The sequence below is a fragment of the Urocampus carinirostris genome, chromosome 15 (genome assembly GCF_059441175.1).
Source record: "Urocampus carinirostris isolate Australia breed hairy pipefish chromosome 15, RoL_Ucar_1.0, whole genome shotgun sequence".
Lineage (NCBI taxonomy): Eukaryota > Metazoa > Chordata > Actinopteri > Syngnathiformes > Syngnathidae > Urocampus > Urocampus carinirostris.
In genome coordinates, this window is record NC_142363.1 from 24,408,550 (window position 1) to 24,425,350 (window position 16,801).

Below are 16,801 nucleotides of genomic sequence, written 5' to 3' on the forward strand. Positions count from 1 at the left end.
GTAGCATATGAATATCATAGGAAATCGTATGCACTTACAGCATTTGTATGAGTTGTTTTGATGACGACTTAGCATTGAGCTGAAAAATATAGCACAGTATTGAACATTCTTACGTTTAATTAAATAGTAAACAGATAACAGGGATAAAATCGATGCATAAGGTATTATATTTGAATCTTTGTTTTTTTATATCTTATAAAAACACAAATTGATCAAACATATCCAAACTCACGCTGCAACTCTGCTTATTGTACGAAAAAATTAAAAGCTTTTATATGGAAGTTGTGCTCGTCTAATCTAAACATTTGGTTAGCTACATGGACACACTTTACAGTAACCCCACTGTTTCGTGCATTAGAAAATAACAGAAATATGAGGTTAATATTAGAAAGAGTTCTTTATTATTATCTTCATTACAGAGTACACTTGGTAACAAAATATTTCTTTTTATTTGCTTAAAAAACAAGCGAGCAGCATAGAAAGTCAAAGTGCTAAATTGAAAATACGTTTAAAAAAAATACACAGATTTACTGTATATTTAATTCTCATTTCCGAGATGTCCAGAACACAGGGGAAGTTGGGAAGTAGATTTTATGGTCAGGTGGCGCCCTCTACCGTGAGTTTAGACTGCTGCAGAAATTCTATTTGACTAGAAAGCGTTGAGGGAGCACTGCCATATCCAAACTTCATCAACAGTTCCTGAGGTAGCAAAAAACATATTTCAGAAGAATGATGGACTGGTGTAGAAAAAAATCTGACAACACTCACCGCTGTCACGGTCTGCTTTGCCAGTTTGGACCAGTGAGATACAAGCTCATCCTTGGATAACAACCTTTTGTCTACAAGTGTCCTCACCAAATACAAATAGTTGTCCCACTAAAATAAATGTGAAAAAAACCATATCAGTAATACTAATTAGAATGGAATATTTCTATAAACTCAGAAATACAATGGATGTATTACCTCCTTGTCGCCAGCCTGAAGCACAGTGGTAACAGTTAGCGGGGTGAAAAGGAGGTGGAGGGGCGAACAGCAACTGTCATCCTGCTGCCAAAGCTCACTCAGCTGCTCCAAGAGCGCTCTGACGGAAGGATCAGCATCTTCGCCGCTTGTCGGGGGAGCCAGAGGCAGCTCTGAAGACACTGGACACATAGATGTATTTATTTAATTACATGATTCTTAATGACAAATTGCTCATACAGGGGAAAAAAACAACAATTTTAACAAATAGACCGAATAAAAACCATGTAAAAAACAGTGGTATGTATTACTTGAGTTCATAATTTAATTTAATTATTCCACTTCAATCTCTGCTTGTATTAGTATTTGTTTTAAATACATACAAAACGAGATACATTTTAACATTAATGTTTTCAAAAACCTTTAATAGGATGCAATTTCAAGTAAGAATGTGCAGTGCTTCAGTATTTTAAGAGTGAAATAAAGATGCACTCTAATTTAAAAATATTTTTTGATTTTTTTTTTAATATTAAATATTATTCTATGCTATAACATATTCAAAATGTCAATCTAGTATTATTTTGAGCGTCACTTTATTGCCGGGACACCACTCGTCATGGCAAATCTTGAACACAGTAGTGTATTTGGTTTTAAAACGTTTCATAATTGTCAGTCGATCAATTCTCAGCAAACTGAGATTTTGTCAATGTTTCCTACATTTTTGCAAAGAAAAACAACGGCGGCCAGATGATGAAGGTTCTGTGTCTTAGTCAGATCAAGAAGCTCCTGCTCAAAAACTTCAACATGAGGAAAATGAAGAAACCTTGAGAAGGGACCGCACATGAGGTTAAATTTCCCCCTATGTTCCGGTCCAGAGCCTTTGCTCTAAAAATGCTGGTTTACTAGTGATCCCAAGAGCCAAGAAGAAATCCGCAGGTTCGAGGACGTTCTCCATTTGGGCCCCGGTGGTGTCTTACCCCTGAGATTCGATCTGCAACCTCAGTGGAACTGTTTAAATCTAGGCTTGAAACACACTTCTATTCTATAGCATATGAATAACCTATATTTTATGTGAAATAATAGTCTGTGGTTTGCAATAATCTGTGGTCTGTGCAGCCCTTTGAGACTCTTTGTGATTAAGGGCTGTACACATAAACATGACTTGACTTGTATTATTTTGTGTATTTACAGTATATTGGGTGCGTTTTTCATTTAATACATTTGTAATAACGTAACAAAAAATTCTGTTTACTAAAAATAAAGCCATAATAAGGAACAACAAAAGGGATGCCATTATCTTTTTTAAATTAGAATATTATTGTAAAGGGAAAATGTGTTTTATTTGAGGACTAGAAGTTGCGGCATTGTGTAGTGGAGTGCTACAGAGCACAAACTACAGAGACTGAGAATGACCAAACCACACTATTTCGCTTCTCACCTTTCAGACTTTTTGCAGTTACCCGTAGCAGCAAGATGGCAGACATTTCAGCTGTCTTTAGGTGAGACTCATGTCATGAAAAATAATTTCTTACATTTATTTTCTAAAATATCTACAAGTATTTTACAAAATGCATGTGGATATGAAAGTTTATTATTTAAAAAACATTTTTTTACATGAATGATTTTTTTTTACCTCTCTTTGGCGATGAATAATAAGTACCTTCCCTTATTTTAAAGCTTACCCAGCTTGCAGGCCAGCTGAACAGTCGAATTGAGCAGCATCTGCTCTGAGACGGCTGTTTGGAACTAAAACAAGAGGATGTTAAAAGGTGTTGAAAACTAATAGCTGTGTTTTTGTAATTGTACCTTTTTGCAGACAAGTGTCTCTCGCACTCTGTGGAAGAGCGTTTGGAGCTGAGTGCCTCTCGGCAGCTCCTCGTCCACCCTGGGGCCGGCGGCCACGCTCAGCATGTCCTTTAATTGAAATCAATTAATTGCCTTTGCTTAGCCTAAATTACCTAGAAAAAAACAGCTTATGTGCGGTTTATCAAAAACCCATACGTCAGGTCACAGATAAAGTCATCTGTGTTCAGCATGTCATACCTTGACAGCAATGAGGACGTCGGAAGGCAATGAGGCGCTGTGTGTGCAGTTGGGAGGGCAGGACGTCAGCCTGGGACCCACTTGATTTCTTTTGGGCGTAAGAGGGGGCGCCGACTCGTCTGCCGAGTCGGCGTTCAAATTCTTGGTCACGCGCTCATACCTGCTCTTCCATTCTCGCCGGATGAGCGCTGCATGATACGAACGAGCAATTTCATTGTTTGGCATTGGACGATTGTGCCCATATGCATACCTGTGATGTTAGCCGAGAGCCAGCTGCAAGCTTTTTCCGTGGCAAGGTGGACGGTGATGCTTTCAGATGTGGCCAGCACCTGAAACAGTTTAAAAATATTCAAATCAAATCATTACGACAATACAAAAACATACTAGTACTTGATTGTGTGGATGAGTAAATCTTTATAGTCTTAGTGGATATTTGTCAAATTCACATAGTGTACATTGTGACGTACAGCAGGAGAGGTCTCTTCAGGGAGCAAAATCCGTATGGCTTCTGGGCTTTTTTCGCAACAAAATCTGCAGATCATTAAAAGCAGAGATCAAATGAGGACATGATGAACCAACAATTTTATTTCTTACTCCTACCTTGTGGCTCTGCTCAGAGCATCGAGTCCTGCCTCACATAGTTGAGCGCAGATAGATTCGTTGAGTTTGGACAGGTCGGCTTTGGGTGACTCCAGTCCATCTCTGAGCAATTTCTCCCCCTTTTCCACCAATTCGCTTACTAGTGTTGCCCTATGGACAACAAAAATGGCATGTACAATAATAAAACACGTGCAAAGATTCAAATAAAACACGCGTCAACTTGCAAAAAACATCTGTTGGAAATACACGATTATCAGTGTTTTTTTAATATATAAAAAGGTAACACAATTAATTTTAATGTACTAATGTTTTTTATTCATTATGTGTTGATTCACGGATTAATTGTAAAGCTACATATTTGCAAATATTTTTTACAATGATTAATTGATTTGAATTTCCAACTGCATAAACCCACAATGGACGAGCTTGTATGTGGCTATGGTACATGAATTGTGTAACCCTCGTTTGTTTAAAAAATAATAATAATAATAATAATAATACTGAATCACTGAGGCAGCACGGCGGCGCACGTTAGCGGCAAAGTTCTGAGGGTCATGAGATCGAACTTCCTGTGTGGAGTTTGCATGTTCTCCCCATGCTTGCGTGGGTTTCCTCTGGTCACTCCGGTTTCCTCCCACATTCCAAAAACATGCTTGTCAGGTTAATTGGCCGGTCCAAATTGTCCCTGGGTGTGAATGAGCGAGCTAATTGTCTGTCCCTGTGTGCTCTGCGACTGGCTGGCAACCAGTTCAGGGTGTCCCCTGCCCACTGCCCGAAGATGGCTGGGATGGGCCCCAGCACACCAGCGACCCTACAGATGATAAGCGGTGCAGATAATGGATGGATGAACGACCGACTGCTGCTAGATGTAATACATTAGGAACTAAAGTTGCTAATTATTACATTCAACTGTGCTTGTTGCCTATGCTAGTGGTCAGCGAAGGCAAGATATGTAAGTGGCACCCATGTTTATGGCCATCGCCACCTACAGTGTCCATAGTTAATAATGCTAGTCACGGCTGCAAACCAATTTTATTAGCATTGATAAAAAGCTTTAAGTCAAGTAACCTTTATTTGTATAACCCTCGATCATAAAAATTTTCAGAGGGCTAAAGAGACCACTGTACATTTAACTTTAAAATAAATAAAAAAGGGTTTTAGACTTTAGCCCGAGACTAACAAAATGCAAAAGTAATTTTTTAGTTGTTGCTTTTTTCTCCTTTTACTTACTTTATTTTTATTTTATCTAAAAAAAAATAATGTAAAAATTGTTAAAAAAAAAAAAAAAAAAGGGAACAAGTAAGAATGAATTGGACTCTTTAATTTTAGAAAAGAAGGCTTAACTGTTATTCAAACTGTGTGATACTAACTTCATGTGTTTGACAGCGTTAGAGCCGACCCGCTCGGCCACAAATTCCACCGTGCGGCGCAGGGATGGCGGTTGATTGTGAAAGAAAGCCTGTTCTAGGTCTGCCTGCAGCTTCTGATGTGACCGCTTCCCACCGCCAGCCGCGTTTTGGGGCTCCGCTGACGTTGGCGTGATCTTGCGGACAATGCCACCGCCCTTCGCGCTGCTTCCCGACACAAAAGCAGCGAGGAGCTTGCGGAATTCTCCTGGTGAAGAGTAAACAAAATGTTTACATACAAAGCATGGAATCATGGAGGGCGGGAAGATTGGGTACTAACCAAGAAAAGGACAACACGTGTAGAGGAGCTGCTGGTCCACTAGGGGGATGCTATCCTGTAGTGTAAAGAGTTAAGACATTTATCCAGTCCGCAGACATAGTGAAACCGATTTGTTTTCTTGAACTACAACAAATACCTTTCCTGTAATAAACCCCACAATCCGGTCTAACTACAGAACCTAAGGAATTCTCTTCCCCACTTACAAGTCCTGCAGCGTTGCCGTTTCCCTCCTCCAGCTCAGCTAACTTGATGAAGTCATTAGTGAAGAACAACTCCTCGGGAATCACCGGAATCTGTTCAAGACAGGAAGGTTTATTATCCTGCGTAGCTATTTAAAAATATAGCAGAGGGGTGATTACCTGAAAGAGCCATCCGAGTACAGACACAATCAACAGCTTGTTCAGATAGGACGTCTCGCTGCATTTGCTCAGAATCATTTTCCTGAAGGTGTGTGCAGAGATTAAAAAGATGTATTTTTTTCATATAGATATTAGCGGCAAAAATTGTAAAAAAAAATGATAAGAAAAAGGGGAAAATAATTAATATGGGTGAGTACTAATCCTAGTATTTGTATCAGCTTTGGTTAGATATAAGATCTTAAACTCAAACCCAAGGCCGATCTCGAAACCAATACTAGGGTCAGTCCTAAAATGTCAATCATTAGTTCGGGTTCAAGCATCTTTCTCTCACTGACTTTTCTTTTTTTTTTTTTTTAATTATGCATCAGTCATTCTTCTTAAGATTATTTTTCTTTGTGGGGGATTCACGCAATATGTCGTCCCCCTGTCGTGGAACGCAGCCTGCGTCCACGGGCTTGGTGCATGCTCAACATGTCAACAATAATCAGTGGATACGGTAATTTTAAAAACCCAGTGAGGGGGAAGCCTTCCTCCTCACAAAAAAAGGCCTAACAAATAAAATGTGAAAATTCTGGTTTGCTTAAGGCTCGGCCCCTCAAATACCCACTGGGCCGGGTTTGGTCGGATTTTTCCAGGCTCGATCTTACCTTGAGCTCTGATACCAGCCTTATCTTATCGCGGCGGTGGCGAATATTTGTATTACCTGCTCTCTATTGGCCTTTTTAAAATCAGTAGTTCGGTAATAAAGAGAAATACAAAAATGGGCAATGTTTAGAAAAAAGTGGTATCAAACATCCATAGACAAAACATAGGATATTGTTTTTTTTTTTTTAAACGTTTGCAACATGAAAAAATACCTGTAGAGGAGACACAGCATGCCCAGAACGACACGATAGCTGAGGAGCAATGGCCCTGTGAAATCTAGCATGGAGAGAAACTCCACCACCCAGGGAACAGTCAAGACGGTGCGCTTGTGCCTCATGCTCTTCCTCATCACACTACACACGTCCAGCACAGGAACGCTCTGATCATATTCAATAAAAATACAAGGTGGGTATTATATACACTTCTTAAACAAAGTTGTTGAAATATTATGCCATGCATTATATCTTCGTGGAACATTCCAATGCAATACTCTCACCTTGCTCCGTAGGACAACCCCTGCCTCCTGGATCTCTTTGGATGGTTTCTCTGTGGTCTGGTAAGGCAGGAAAGAGATAAATCCCAGGAATTTAGCCAAGAGTCGAGCAAGGAGGAGCACCGAGGTGAAGCGCTGTTTCTCGTCCTGACAGAAGTTTGCAGAGGTCAGTCAGCTTTATGGTTTATGCATGTTTTTCATGGCATTCAGGTGGATCTTTACCTGATGCTCCAAGTCCCCGTCACCACCCACTTCTTCGCTCTCCTCTTTTTGTTCTCCGACCGGAGTGGGCGGACCCAAGATGGAGACGTCGTCCAGCTGAAGGATCTGCTGACACAAGCTATCCTGCAAGTGCTGGTTCAGCTGACAGCTGGAATTGAATCAATGCAATTACAATGAAATCTAATCAGCAGAAACATAAATGGTAAAATAAACAATCATGATGGCACATTTTTTTAAGAAAGAATATGTGTTAGTATAATGTAATTAAATTTACTAAATACTGTAAATTCCGGACTACAGTGTGCACCAAATTACAAGCTGCATTAGCAAATTAGAGGAGATACTCAACTTTGTTTTTGCACAGGCCGCATCAATCTTTAAGCAACAGGTTAATGGCTATGAAAATGAAATCATTCACATCCATTTCTAACATTAATAAAATTTTTAAAATGATTCAATATTTTAGGGTGGCAACAAGTGACAAATTATCAGGTATGTTTTTCCTATCTTGCTGCAAACTGACTTCTTATTAGGCTGTAATCAGTCCAATAACTGTGAGCCTGATAATAATCGTGTACTCCTCCTTAGTTAGTAACTAATGTCAGCATGTATATTGAGTTTTATGCAGTAATAGCAATAATTGGTCTCCTCTCTATCACCTTGTCTATGTGCGCAAGGGGAGAGCTGAATATCGGTCACATTTTGTCATACTCCTGTGTATGCGTTAATGCAAATTTAGTAATTGATATTGTAATTGTAATTAATACTGCTGCGATAGTTGATTGAGACTGAGAGCTGCGGACAGAGTTTGGAAACAATTTCTAATTCGCGGCACAATGTGCTATTTTTCTGTACTGTACACTTCCCTGCTGATTCTGCCAGCATCCGGTTTTACTCCATAGGGACAGTGTGAATCTTTTTCATCTATTCATGCACGTCACTAATTAGATGAAGAGGAATTTGGCTATAAAGGGAGTCATGGTTACTCCTGCCGTTTACCCGTGCTTCATTGAATTTCTTTATTTTGATATTCAGAGCACTAGGCAGAAATCACATTGCGTCGTCACCCGCCACGTGCCCTTGCGATGATTTGTTTTAATTACAATTTTGGAGTCCACTGATCCTCACCAGTTATAAGCGAGCTACTGGGCAGCTGCCTCGCGAAAAAAAAACCCTAAAAAGAATAAGCCAAAGTTATTCAAATGTAGAAAGAGTAGTGGCTTGTAGTCCGGGATTTACAGTACGAAATTTTCATATTAATAACTTAGGTGTATGGGCTCTAGTCCAATGTTCATCAGTCTTACCAACTAGCTGCTTGTAGGAAGTCTCGGAAAAACTCCTGATGTCCAGGAAAAGATGGCGGTGGGCATGGACCGCCTATACCTTGAGGCCGGATGAGACGCTCTTCCAGGCGTTTCAAACGGCCTAGGCCGTCGGCTCCCAACATGCCCAGCAGGTCTGCATCCGGGGTGTCACTGGTTGAGTTCCTAGCACTGGGCCCTTTGCACATCTAACCAATAAGAAAGTAGAACTTTTCAGTCGTTTTGTATCGCGGTAAATACAGTGAATTAGTACACCTACCTGAACGAGCTGCTTTAGGAAGAGACGAGCAAAGTGAGAGTGGTTTCCAGCAGCAGTCAGATGACTCATTATTCCTCTGAGACCCAACAAAAATTAAAAACTGTAAGTTCAACTTCCACAAAAATAAAGTAGCACTAAAGACTTTGTCTTGCCTAATGCGACTCCCCAGGGCAACGTCGAAGATCCACCCAGGCTCTTTGTGGAAGTCCTCCCATTCTCGAAGAACCTCGTAAAAAATGTCTCTGAAATAATAGGTAAAAAATACAATAATTTAATGTAGAGGTGGTCTGGGGCCATTTGCAGAACACAAACCCTTTTTCAGCGGCCCCTACAATATATTAAATATTATTCATGCTCTTTTTAGAAGCACAATTATTTTCATTGTCATTTAGTACAACAGTGTTTATTGTTAACAAGATTTGACGTGGCTCTCCAGGATAAACATGTAATAAAAGACTTATAAAAAAAAATCTGAAAAAATAATTGTATGATAGTTCAGCAATATTTAAAAGGTAGTGTTTGTACAATGGCCAAGCATAAGTGAAAATGTTTTTGGTAAGTTTTAGATCTTTTATAAATTTCTAAAGAAAAAAACTCATAATTTAGATTTAAAATTAATGATAGTATTACTTTAAAAAATTATAACTAAAAATAAGTAACCTAAAAGTTTTTTTGTCTGTTTGAAAAAACAAACAAATGCATATTGGCGTTCTTTGTAAATTACATTTAAAAAAAAAGAAAATCAGTTTCTGTATACGGCCCTAGCGAAATTTCAAGTAATTTCCAATAAAAATCCAGTTATTCCCGAATGTGAAATATCTAAGCAAGCTATTCAAAGACTAGTCAATACCTTTGTTTTTTAAAGGTGTGGAAGGCCTTGTCGCTAAAGAAGTTGGACCGATTATCCGTTGCAGGCTGGAAGGGCACCGAGTGAATGAATGTAGAAATAGAGGGAGAAAGCTAAAAGACATCAGGCAAACAAAATGAATCTCTTGTCAGTTCACGAATGGAAGAGATTATTTTTATGGTTATACCGTAGCTTTACTTCCTTCCTGAGCTTGATTTAGACGATCCCGGAGTCCTGGTGAGAATAACGCCACTCTCTCATTCTCAGCCAGAAGGCGTAAGGTGCATTTGTCAAGATGAGCCAACAACCTATAAAAAACAAAAAAAATAATGCCACCAACAAAAGGTGAAGTGGAGTGTTGATCAATTTTATTAAGTCAAATTTCTGAATAGGTCTCAAGTGATATTTATATTACACGGACCATGCTACCTAAAGATAACCTTTTATCATTAAGTGTTAGTATGACTTCAAACTTACTGATATTGATTCTCCAGCACCTTCACTGCAAAGTAAACACAGTTGTGCACCGTCCTCAGGTAACGTCTCTCCAGCACATCTATCAAAAATTATTCCAAACAATGAAGTTAAAATTTCCCAAAAACTGACCCATAAATAACAAAGCAGCTACCTGAGTTTGACAAACACACACTCTCCTCCTCGCTATTGTTGTCAAGAGTGTGAGGAGATTGAGATGTTAGCAGCTGCATTACAAAAAACAGCTCCAGGAAAACATTTGGCACCAGGTTTTCTGCGAAAAAAAACAAAAACTTTTGCTGTCGTGTTTTGCTTTTATGATTCCTTTTGAGGTTCAGGTACCAGAAATGCAAGCACAGTAGAGCTCTGCCAGCATGTCCAGGTCAGAGGTTAAGGTGACTTGGGATGGTTCCGGACAGGGTGTCTGCTGGTCAGGCGTCACTTTAAATGCAGCTGCTCGAACCTCGGACTTGGTTGGCGTGCAGAACTCTTCTGAGGCTGGCGGAGGAGAGCATCTCTGCTGGGCTCTTTTAGACCTGGAGGAGGGAGAAAAGCATTACACCAGTCATATAATTAAAAGAACTATACTCACTAAAATAATTTTAATGTGTCAAAAATGTTTTGAAAGTGCATGTGTTTCTTCATCACATAGATTTGTCTGATTTTCATACAAATCCAAAAGTATGCAGACAATTCATCATCTGTATTCATATTTAACAGATTGAGCATACATATAGGTTTTCCCGGGAAAGAGAGGATCTTTCTGAACCATTGGACTGGCACTGTGTCGAGAATTCTCTCCCCGCCGAAAATTGTCCCCCTTAGCGGGAGCGTGCACGACTTGTGTTTGTTCAGGTAGAATACAATTTATTCATGCGTTACATCCCATTTGATGATGACAAGAAATCAGAAACGTTCGTCTCCTTGTTGATAATGTGACAGTTCATTTCAGCGTAATAAGCTTTTTGGTACAGCACATAACATTTCAATACCAGTGAGTGGGAAGAAAAGGCAAAATAAACAAATGTGCATTATCGTTCTTTTACCTTCCCAACAAATGCGAGACGAAATGGTTTTAGTGACATTTTCGCTATCACATTCCTAAAAATTGAAATAAAAGTGAGATAAGTGGTTTTATGATTTTAGTGACATAGTGTGAGTGACTTGTATGCGCTCCCACTAGAGGGGACAACTCTCGGCGGGGGGACAATTCTCGGCACAACATCGGCACCTGGACCTGATACATGTCATAATATAGAACCTTCTGCAAAAGCAGAGATTTTGAGACAATAAGCTTGTCTTTGGTGTCAACTAGACTTTTTGCATGATTTCACTTATTACTTATGAGTATTGTTGACTGTGTATTGTCTGATGATGCCTTTGCAACTTCCATTGCAGCCTGGTCATTCTGGAAGGGGGATTACCTCATGTGCTGTCTCTCCTCAAGGTTTCACAATTTTCCTCATGTTAAGGTTTTTGGAATTTTTCCTTTTATTCATGTAGGTTACAGATCAGACGAAGAGCCAAGGCTTAGCTAAAACATCAATAAGAATCAATTAAAAATACATCCCAGCAGATGATAAGAATTCTCGGAAAAGGCACCGTCTGACAGTCTGTTGATGACGCATTTGATTATTGAATACCATTTTCTTAGATATGCCTCCCCTCTGCGCAAGACCCTTCGAAAATTATTTATTTTAGATCGTCCATGCAATTGATTTGGATAGTGTTACTAAAAATGCACTGTGTCTTGTGGGTCAAAAGATGGGATTGTGTTCAATGTTTTGCAATAGCGGTCAGCAATATCTTGATAAATCATTTTGCAAATAATAAGCGATCTAAGCGTGTCACCCCGCCCCTCGTTTATGACACGCATCCAAAGAGAGTTATTTTTAGGAAAAAAAATGTGCACGTTGAACTTGAATAAATACAGTAAATGTGACTTGACAAATGTTGTGAATTGCATTACACTCATTCAATAATTATGCCAAAACCCATTAAATAATAACCCATAGAGCGTCTAGTAAAACAAAAGTCACAAAAAGAAGGTGTACTTACTTTTCTCTCTTGAGCAGTTCCCTCTCTTCCATCAGGCTGTGGGGGCTGACATTTGTCAGTGACTTGTTGGGTCTGTCCACCTCAAGTCGAGGCGAGCTTGGAGCTATGGTAACTGGTGTGGAGGTGAAGCATGTCTTTGGCCTGGAATTTGACCGCTCGCTGCTTACTGGTGTTGGGTTTATTCTTCTGGATGGTTTACTTCCACTACGAGGCAAATAATAATATAATAGAAAAATAAAAATTATGAACATTGTTGATTGTTTTTGTGGAATAACAAATAACGTTTCATGATAATTTGACATTTTCTACAATTTTCTTTTATTATTTAAATGAAAACCTGTTTAAAAACAAGTAATCCATTTCTTATTTATATGCATATACATGCTTAAAGCACACCTATATTCTATAGCTTATGAATGACCTATGTTTCATGTTGACGATGTCTATGTATCGTTTGTTGATACCCGTGCAACATCCATTCCAGCCTGGTCATTCTGGAAGGAGTGTTATCTCATGAGCAGTCCCTTCTCAAGGTTTCTTCATGCTAAGGTTTTTAGTTTTACCATGCCCTCGTGTAGGTTTTAGATCAGGGTATGGTGTAATAATAGTCTGTAATGGTCTGATTTCTTTATCGCCCTTTGATACTTCTTGTAATTAGGGGTTTTCCAAATAAAAATGGCTTGACTTGACTATTCTAACCAAGTTAAATATTCAAACTGGCAGACACTAAAAAACAAAAAAATACAATAAAATGTGATGAGTCCCGGGAAACCCATTTTTCAAGTATAATAATAAGGTTTAGATACTTTACAGATTTGCATCGTACATTGTGATCTGCATTCGAGTTGGCTAAACGGAGTCCCTGCTTGTTATTATTTGATAGTAGTTATTTGCAAAAAAAGAGTTCTATACGGTACTATTTGTTAAACAAATGCTTAAGCCTTTAAAAAAGATTTGTGAATATTTAATTGTGACAACATTTAATTGTATATTAATAGATACAAAATGAAGGTTTTTATATCACAGATTTTGCCTATCACTTGTTCTTTTTGGAATGTAAACCTAGTAAAAAACAAGATATTTCTGTATTCTAAAAAATAGAGGTCGGAATCGAAGAGGACTCACTTTTGAGTAATTGATGACGAGCCAACTGGTGGGAAATCGTCCAAGTTGTTGAAATTAAGTGGACCAACAGACAAAGGAGAAACCTGCTCTGAGGTCCCGCCAATGCCTCCTCCCCTGCCGGTTTTCCTCACGTTGTCATCAATATGATGTGCCGCTCGTCCTCCTCCAGTGTGCCTCCCAGACCCATTCCCGCTCCTCCTGCGGCCCTTCTGGAGCTCCGGAGAAGACACAACGTAGTCCCCAAGACTGATCCTGTTGCTCGGCCTCTTATCTGAACATGAAGTCCTGGGTGTCGAACTCCATCCAGACGAAAAGGATGGGCTGCTAACCTGACTGAGGCCAGACTCAGATCCAGGGGATGATGTCTGGCAGAAAAGCTGCACACGGCTGGTGCCACGAGAGCCACTGCCTGCTGACCTGGAGGCCCTCCTCTCGGAAAAGTCTTGCGATGAGTTAGCAGTCCTGTTCCGATTTGGGGTCTTGGCAGGGGTTGAAGGACCATGGGTGAGGGCCTGGCTGCTCTGATCTCGTAGGAAATTGAGCAGGAATGGAATAAATTCGTGCTTGTGAACTGTCGGTTCTGGATTACTGAAGGTCAAACTGTCATTGTCCTGCTAAGAAAAAATACATATATGTCAACTTAAACGTGCTTCCCATATTTCATACCTTTTCTTGATCATTTTAAATTGTGTGCACTGTGGCGATATATGAATTATTGTATGGGAACCTTTTTTTAAAAAAAGTTTTTTTTTTAACTTGTTTTGGTCATTTCGGCTTTGACCCGGTCATCTCAGTCATTGGTAGAAGACGCCATCATCTTAGATTGCTAATATTGTTGTGGTACGCTAGCAAATGTTATCCTCGATCAAGCATTCATTTTTCATGCGTATTGCGGCCTTGCCGATAAAGCATAATATGCTTTAAGTTATCCGTTTCTTTATATTTCGAAGTCAGGATATTGTGTTATAATCAAAGAAGCAACCAGCTATAATCATTAAAGTATGCATGGAAGAACCGACAAGATGAAAATACCTAAGGATCAGGTTGAAAAAGAAAAGGGAATCTCAAAGGCCGTCATAGTGGATGGATTAAATTGTCAAGAAGCGTCTTCATTTCTTCTTCTGCGTTCCGTGCAAAAAGGATGTGAAAGTTGCTGCTAATGGATTTTATGATCTGGGGAACAATTTTAAAACTGCCATAAAACATGGAAAATGTAGCGAAAAGCAAATCACATGTGTTATTGACCAAGCACTTCATCTCTACTGCTGATCCTGTGGCATCACACAAAGTTACAAATGCAGAAATTCTCTTGTGCCATTTTATTGTGGAGCACAATATTTCGGTTGTGTAAGCTCACTACTCTTCTGACTTAGTGAAACCTACGTTCTTGGATTCAGATATTTAAGGTTAAGATTTTCATATTTTTACTGACATTCCTGATTGACCTTAGCATAAGAATCATTTTAATTATATTGTTAATCATTATTCAATTTATTTTCCACATAATCATATTCTATAAAGAAATATTTTGTTTTCATGTTAGTATTTGCTTCCAGTAATAAATGAGACATATATTTATTAATTTAAAGTCCTGGACAATGCAGTATGTTTAACTGCAAAAAAAGGCTGAGGGGATAGGGGAACATTAGTTAACTGAGGTGATTTTACATAAATGTATATAAAATATAGAAATCCTACACTGCTACGTATAACAAGCAACACTACATTTATTGCAAGCCGGGAAAGATCTGAACCATTCTGAAACAATAGTTTGTGCTGTTTCTTTAGTAAATGAGATACATTTGTCTACACAAATAATTCTGATTCTAAAAAAGTCTGTTTTGCTGTGAGTAAAAAGCTGCCACGTTGTATTTGAAAGGTTTGTTATTGCTTAATAGGGGGAATGGCAATCATTAATAAGGGGAACAATTGGCTGAGGTTGACAGGTTTGTATACACCTTTACATGCCATAGAGCTAAATATCGGATTAAAAGTTCTTACACTGCTCGAAAGTGAACATTTAACCCTATCGGAGCAAGAAAAAATACAACAAAATGCTTTAAGCAGAAGAGCTGTACGTTCAGGAATATGAACACGTAATCAAACACCTTCGATCATGAGTGGTCAAGAGGCTAACACCCCCTTATCCGCCTCATTTTTGTTAAGCGTAGTTTAGATAATAATGTAAATGTAACAACAGACATTTTATAATATTTTATTTTACTTTTGGGACCGAAAATAACAGTGGCAACTAAACTGATCGCGCTCTTCAAAGGTACCTTGAATAGCTTGCAGAGCTAAAAGTTTTGTTTACAATCCGCAATGTCCTCATGTCACCCCCTCAGACGAACGGTACGACGCCACACCTGAGCTAAATGTTTCACAAAAGGAGCGATAATTTATTTCCGACCCACCTGGATATTCGTCAGCCATTCCAAAACCTTTCTTAAATCCACTTTCCTCGCCAGAAGCGATTCCAAAAGAGCCGCCATTCCGAGGAGGCACTTGCGCGGCGGATGAACTGACAGGAAGAGGGCGGGGTCATGGTACACGCATGCGCACAAACGTTACCGACGTGGTCTTCCGGTTCAACTATTTCCGATTTAAAGATTAAAGTTTAGATTAAAGTTTATCTCTATTTTAAGATATTATACGGCAAACCTTTACAGCAAAGAGGGGTGGGCATTTTTTTTAGTCGGGGGCTGCATAATTTTGAAATGGTTTATGGAGACATAGAGGCCATTCCGGAGAGGAGGGTTGTGTTTTTTTCTTCTTTTTTTTCTTTCTAGCTTATTAAGTTAAGTCAAGTTAAGTCATGTTTATTTGTATAGCCCTTAATCACAAAGTGTCTCGAAGGGCTGCACAGACCACAGATTATTGCAAACCACTGACTATTATTGCACCATCCCCTGATCTGATGAAAACCTACATGATGGCAAGGAAAAACTCAAAAACCTTAACATAAGAAAATAAGGAAACCTTGAGAAGGGACCACACATGAGGTAATCCCTCTTCCACGATGGCCAGGCTGCAATGGATGTTGCAATAACAAATAATACACAGATATTGTAACAATGAAAAATAGGTTATTCATATGCTATAGAATAGAAGTGTGATTTAAGCCTAGATTTAAACAATTCCACTGAGGTTGCAGATCGAATCTCAGGAGGAGCATTCCACAGGACTGGGGCCCGAATGGAGAACGCTCTCAAACCTGCGGATCTCTTCTTGGCTCTTGGGATCACGAGTAGACCAGCATTTTCAGAGCGAAGGCTCCAGACCAGAACTAGGGAGTCTTAAATCCTATGCCTTGGCAATACGTGTGTAAAACAATGGCCAATCAATTTTCCTCGTTTGCAATTTTTTGCACAAGTAAGTTATCTTTCATTCTCTATTTGTTTATAAAGGGACCATTTAATCCTATAAAGAGGTAATGTCCATAGTCCGGCCCGGGGGCCAGTTATGACCCGTGATCAAATTTTTATTGGCTGTCATCTATGTCATGAAATGATGAATATGTGGCATGCTAGTAATGTTGACTTCGGTATAAAATTAAACCGTAATTTATTTTTTCTTAGCATTTCACCAGATGATGACAGTAGCCCTTTAGGCACCTTGCCCGTGGCTTAATGTGAGAACTTTAACCCACCCTACACCGACACAGCAACTGTAAATAAAAGAGGTAAGTTGACAGTGAGGGCCGCCGCT

At 39.2% G+C, this 16,801-nt stretch overlaps 1 protein-coding gene across 2 annotated transcripts; it reads right to left on the minus strand.

Moving 5' to 3' along the window:
• Window positions 1-373: 373 nt before the first annotated feature.
• On the minus strand, window positions 374-15,649 carry cdan1 (codanin 1). 2 transcript variants are annotated; one of them, XM_088354818.1, is made up of 27 exons: window positions 15,508-15,649; window positions 13,094-13,707; window positions 11,969-12,172; window positions 10,253-10,446; window positions 10,065-10,184; window positions 9,914-9,992; window positions 9,624-9,744; window positions 9,440-9,549; window positions 8,742-8,831; window positions 8,590-8,665; window positions 8,313-8,518; window positions 7,009-7,156; window positions 6,790-6,933; window positions 6,506-6,672; window positions 5,649-5,730; window positions 5,493-5,582; window positions 5,290-5,344; window positions 4,974-5,217; window positions 3,604-3,753; window positions 3,471-3,534; window positions 3,254-3,332; window positions 3,004-3,191; window positions 2,767-2,874; window positions 2,643-2,706; window positions 964-1,142; window positions 769-876; window positions 374-699 (listed from the first exon to the last, which is right to left on the minus strand). In XM_088354818.1, the coding sequence occupies exons 1-27, from the start codon at window positions 15,583-15,585 to the stop codon at window positions 598-600; spliced, it is 3,864 nt and encodes a 1,287-aa protein (XP_088210944.1). In that variant the 5' UTR covers window positions 15,586-15,649; the 3' UTR covers window positions 374-597. The 2 variants fall into 2 exon arrangements, with proteins under 2 accessions (XP_088210944.1, XP_088210945.1); XM_088354819.1 differs by having other exon boundaries at window positions 13,094-13,704; window positions 15,508-15,647.
• Between the last annotated feature and the right edge of the window lie 1,152 nt (window positions 15,650-16,801).